The sequence below is a fragment of the Lathyrus oleraceus genome, chromosome 7 (genome assembly GCF_024323335.1).
Source record: "Lathyrus oleraceus cultivar Zhongwan6 chromosome 7, CAAS_Psat_ZW6_1.0, whole genome shotgun sequence".
Classification (NCBI taxonomy): domain Eukaryota; kingdom Viridiplantae; phylum Streptophyta; class Magnoliopsida; order Fabales; family Fabaceae; genus Lathyrus; species Lathyrus oleraceus.
The window spans coordinates 60860653-60864575 of NC_066585.1; the positions used below are offsets into that span (position 1 = coordinate 60860653).

Genomic DNA, 3923 nt, shown 5'->3' on the forward strand with positions numbered 1-3923 from the left:
GTCCCATTATCATAATAACTTAGTATGGTTCCTTATAATTTTTGGGTCACTCTCTTTTAAAGATGCTTATAATTATCTCGTAAGATGAACCCTCCTTTTTTATAGGGTAAAGCCATTAGGTATGGTTATGTTCCTTCCTCTCGATATTTATATTTTAGAGGATTTTGAACTGTAAGGTGTCAACTTACCAAATTCTTGATCTCAAGGGTTACACTATTGTTTTTTGTGTGTAGCCTATGTGGGAGTTCATATTAATATGTTACTCATATCTTTATTAAGTGTTATTTTGCTAGAAGTGTTGGTAGTGGTTTGGTACCATTATTCACAATCGTATTTATATTTCCTCTTTTGTCGATATTATATCTTTCTTAGGTAATGATTTAATTTGATCATTTATCATTTATAGTAACATTATTTGGGTGATTTGACATTGTAGGAATCAATTGAGATTTCCTAATGAAAGTGTTTTACACTTAATTATCTCTTAGTAATATAGATCAAGCGAGAAACCTTTAAAAAACTACATTTAACTACATTATCCACTTCTCTACTTCTCCATTCTTAATACTTCCTTTATAATAGGTCATCCTAGAACAACTCTCATTATTAAGGAGGTAAGTAGGAGTAAATTGATTTGTGGTTGGATCAAAGCAAACTCTAATAGGCAGGGATAAGGAAAACTCTAGTCTTGTTAGTGTTAATGGCATATTTTAGGACAACAATGCAACAATTAAGAGTTGTTTTTCTTCTTTCTTTGGACAACATTTATTGAATTCACATTGAATTCTCGATCGTTGTACTAGTTATTGAAATCTCTCATCAAACAGGTTGAAATAATCTTTAATTGGAGTTTAACTCTAAATAATATTTTTTTTGTTGATCTAATTTCTTAGAATATCAAAATAAGAAACAAAATCAAGAATATTGATCTTTGTTCGATGCAATTTCATCTTGATAGATGATATTAATCTAGTTAAAATTGTTATTTTTTCTTCCTTGTATAATAGTTATGACCCATCTTATATGTAAAGCCTATTAAAGGCAGTTTAATGTGATTGTCCCTCATTTATATGACCTCAAATCAAGTTTGATTGCTCAAATCCCAAGCCATAATACATTCTCTGTCATATCTCAATCAAATACCACATCGGGTTGGCCGTGGGCTGACATGAACGACCTAATCCATCAATTATTTCAACCAAGTCTTATTCTTCAATCGGACGAGCTTCGTTCGAGATAACTCATCCAAAGAAATCAGACATATATATACACACACAAAATCAAACATACACACAATCCTTCAAACATCTTTAAGACACATAGTATATCTTTAGGACATAAGTTAACCAATAACTTAAAAAAAAATATCATTAAACTTTTATACATTTTAAATAGGGATGATAAATGGACATGTCTGTCCCGTTTAGACTCGTCTTATGAAAATCGATAAAAAAAAACGTGAATGAACGAAATATACATAATTGAGGGTGTGAGTCTAAATTGACCCACCTTGCAAGATAGGGTGGGCTCACGAGTATTACAACTTTAAACTTAAAAATATAAAGAAATTATAATCATCCTTATTTTTAAACAGTACTCTATCAATTCAAAGAATAATGAGAAGTCAAATTTCAGCGCAAACAAAATAGAAAAGTCAGTCTAGTTCATTTAGTATTATTCTTCATTAAAAAAACCTGGATGTTCTAGTAAAACAAAAACGTGGGCACCAAGTATGACTTTCAACCCTCCCATATGTATCACACTAATATACCCAGCCGCATTGGTCTGACTATTTTTATTTTATTTTACTTTTATAACTTATCTAAAAAAATAATACTTTCATATCTATTATATTCACATTATCCCTACTCAATAAATAAATAAAAATATTAAAAATGGTCCAATTTGTACAGCCAATATAATCCAGGTTAGGAACAAGAGAAGAAAGAGAAAGAAAAGTACGTTGGGCATGACGCTCACAAAACAAACCAGAAATCGTTACATTTACTGAACTCCAGACTTTTTCTGCATTGGACCTTCTAGACTCCCCTCTTTCCCCACACCTATTTCAAAACTAACTAACAACCCACCCCTTTCATATATAAACCACTTCTTCTCCATTCAATACCCATTCCACTTCAAAACAAAAACATTAACCTAAAACAAAAACATTAACCTAAAACAAAAAATGCCACCATTCGCAGGCTCTCTTCTCCAATCTCAACCAAGATCAGACTCCAACATAGTCACCATCGACGTCGGTGGCCAAATGTTCCAAACCACTAAACAAACATTAACCTCAGCAGGTCCCAAAACCTTCTTCTCTAGAATCTCCCAAACCGATTCCCCTTTCACACCTTTCATCGACAGAGACCCTGAAATTTTCTCTCTCTTCCTCTCTCTCCTCCGCACCGGTAACCTTCCCTCCAAAGCCAAATCCTTCGACCTCCATGACCTCATCATCGAGTCCCGATTCTACGGCATCGAAAATCTCCTCGTGAATTCCTTCTCCAACCCCTCTCAGTTAGAGCCTTTCAATCTTCAGAAATCGCTTCAGTTAGCGTTAAATGGGAGAGACTCTCCTTCTTCCATCGCAACCACCCCTTACGGTTCTCTTCATGTTTCTCATGGTAGCAAGATCACCACGTTTGATTGGTCGCTTCGTCGGAAATCTACTATTCTAACGCACTTCACCGCCGTTGATTCTTTATTTGCTTTATCTCCGTCGCTTGCCGCTGCCGGTGCTAATGACTTCTCCGGCCTGCAGATTCTCGATCTGGAAAAGGGTTATGTGAAAGAAACGCTTAATTGGGAGAACGTCACGAAATCGGGATCCACCGTTCAAGCTATTGGATCCTCCCCGGAGAATATGTTCGTCAGCTTTGAATCCTCCCGGAGAAACTCCAATTCTATAGTCGTTTACGATTTGAATAGCTTGAGACCCGTAACTGAAATTGGTCACAATGAAATCTACGGCGCCGATATTGATTCAGCCATCCCAGCCACGAAGTTGCAGTGGATTGAAAGTCATAATTTGTTAATGGCGTCCGGGTCTCACAGCGGTCCTTCCGGTGTTTCCGGTAATATTAGGTTATGGGACGTTCGTTCCGGCGAGGTTGTATGGGAAGTTTCCGAGAAAGTTGATTGTTTTGCAGATGTAACAGTTTCTGATTCTTTGTCTGCTATGTTTAAAGTCGGTGTGAATTCCGGTGAAGTTTCTTATATGGATTTGAAGAATTTGGGTTCTGAGAAAAGCTCATGGGTTTGTTTAGGTGATAAGAGAAAAGTGCTGAATGGTAAAAAAGAAGGGTTTGGTTACAAAATTGAAACACAAGGGAATCAAGTGTTTTGCAGTAAAGGTGGTGATGTAGAACTTTGGTCGGAGATTATAATGGGTTCTTCTAATAACAGGATTTTCAAGAAGAATTTGATGGGGAGAGGACAGGATATAGGAGGTGCTAAGATTACCAATTTGGCATTTGGAGGAAGTAGAATGTTCTTGACAAGAAAAGATTTGCAATGTGTTGAGGTTTGGCAGAGTTCTTCAAGGGAACTTTGAGTTTGAGAGGGTGATTTTATTCTTTTTTTTATTTGTTATGAAAACATAGTTAGGAAGAAGCTTCAATCTTGTACATTTTTGTTCAGTTGAAAATTGTTTTAATATTTTTATCATAGTGGAAAATGCTGAATTTCAAATGGACTATTTTAGCACAATTTAACTTACCTTATCTCAATGACAACATTGACTCACTCACATTCACTATAGAAGACTTGTGTTATCAAGGATCCTCAATTAGTTGCTGTCATTATTTGGGTTGGTTGGTTGGCCAGTTTTTGTTAAAGAATGATACTTGGATTAAACTTATTGGAAAAGATTGGTTGTAGGTGCACTTGGAAAAATGAGTGAATTAGATAGTAGTTGT

At 35.5% G+C, this 3923-nt stretch overlaps 1 protein-coding gene across 1 annotated transcript; it reads left to right on the forward strand.

Moving 5' to 3' along the window:
- The first annotated feature begins 1916 nt into the window (after window positions 1-1916).
- LOC127105551 (BTB/POZ domain-containing protein At5g41330) lies at window positions 1917-3696 on the forward strand. Its single transcript, XM_051042737.1, has one exon. It carries the CDS (start codon window positions 2189-2191, stop codon window positions 3557-3559), a length of 1371 nt encoding a protein of 456 aa, XP_050898694.1. The 5' UTR covers window positions 1917-2188; the 3' UTR covers window positions 3560-3696.
- Window positions 3697-3923: the final 227 nt, after the last annotated feature.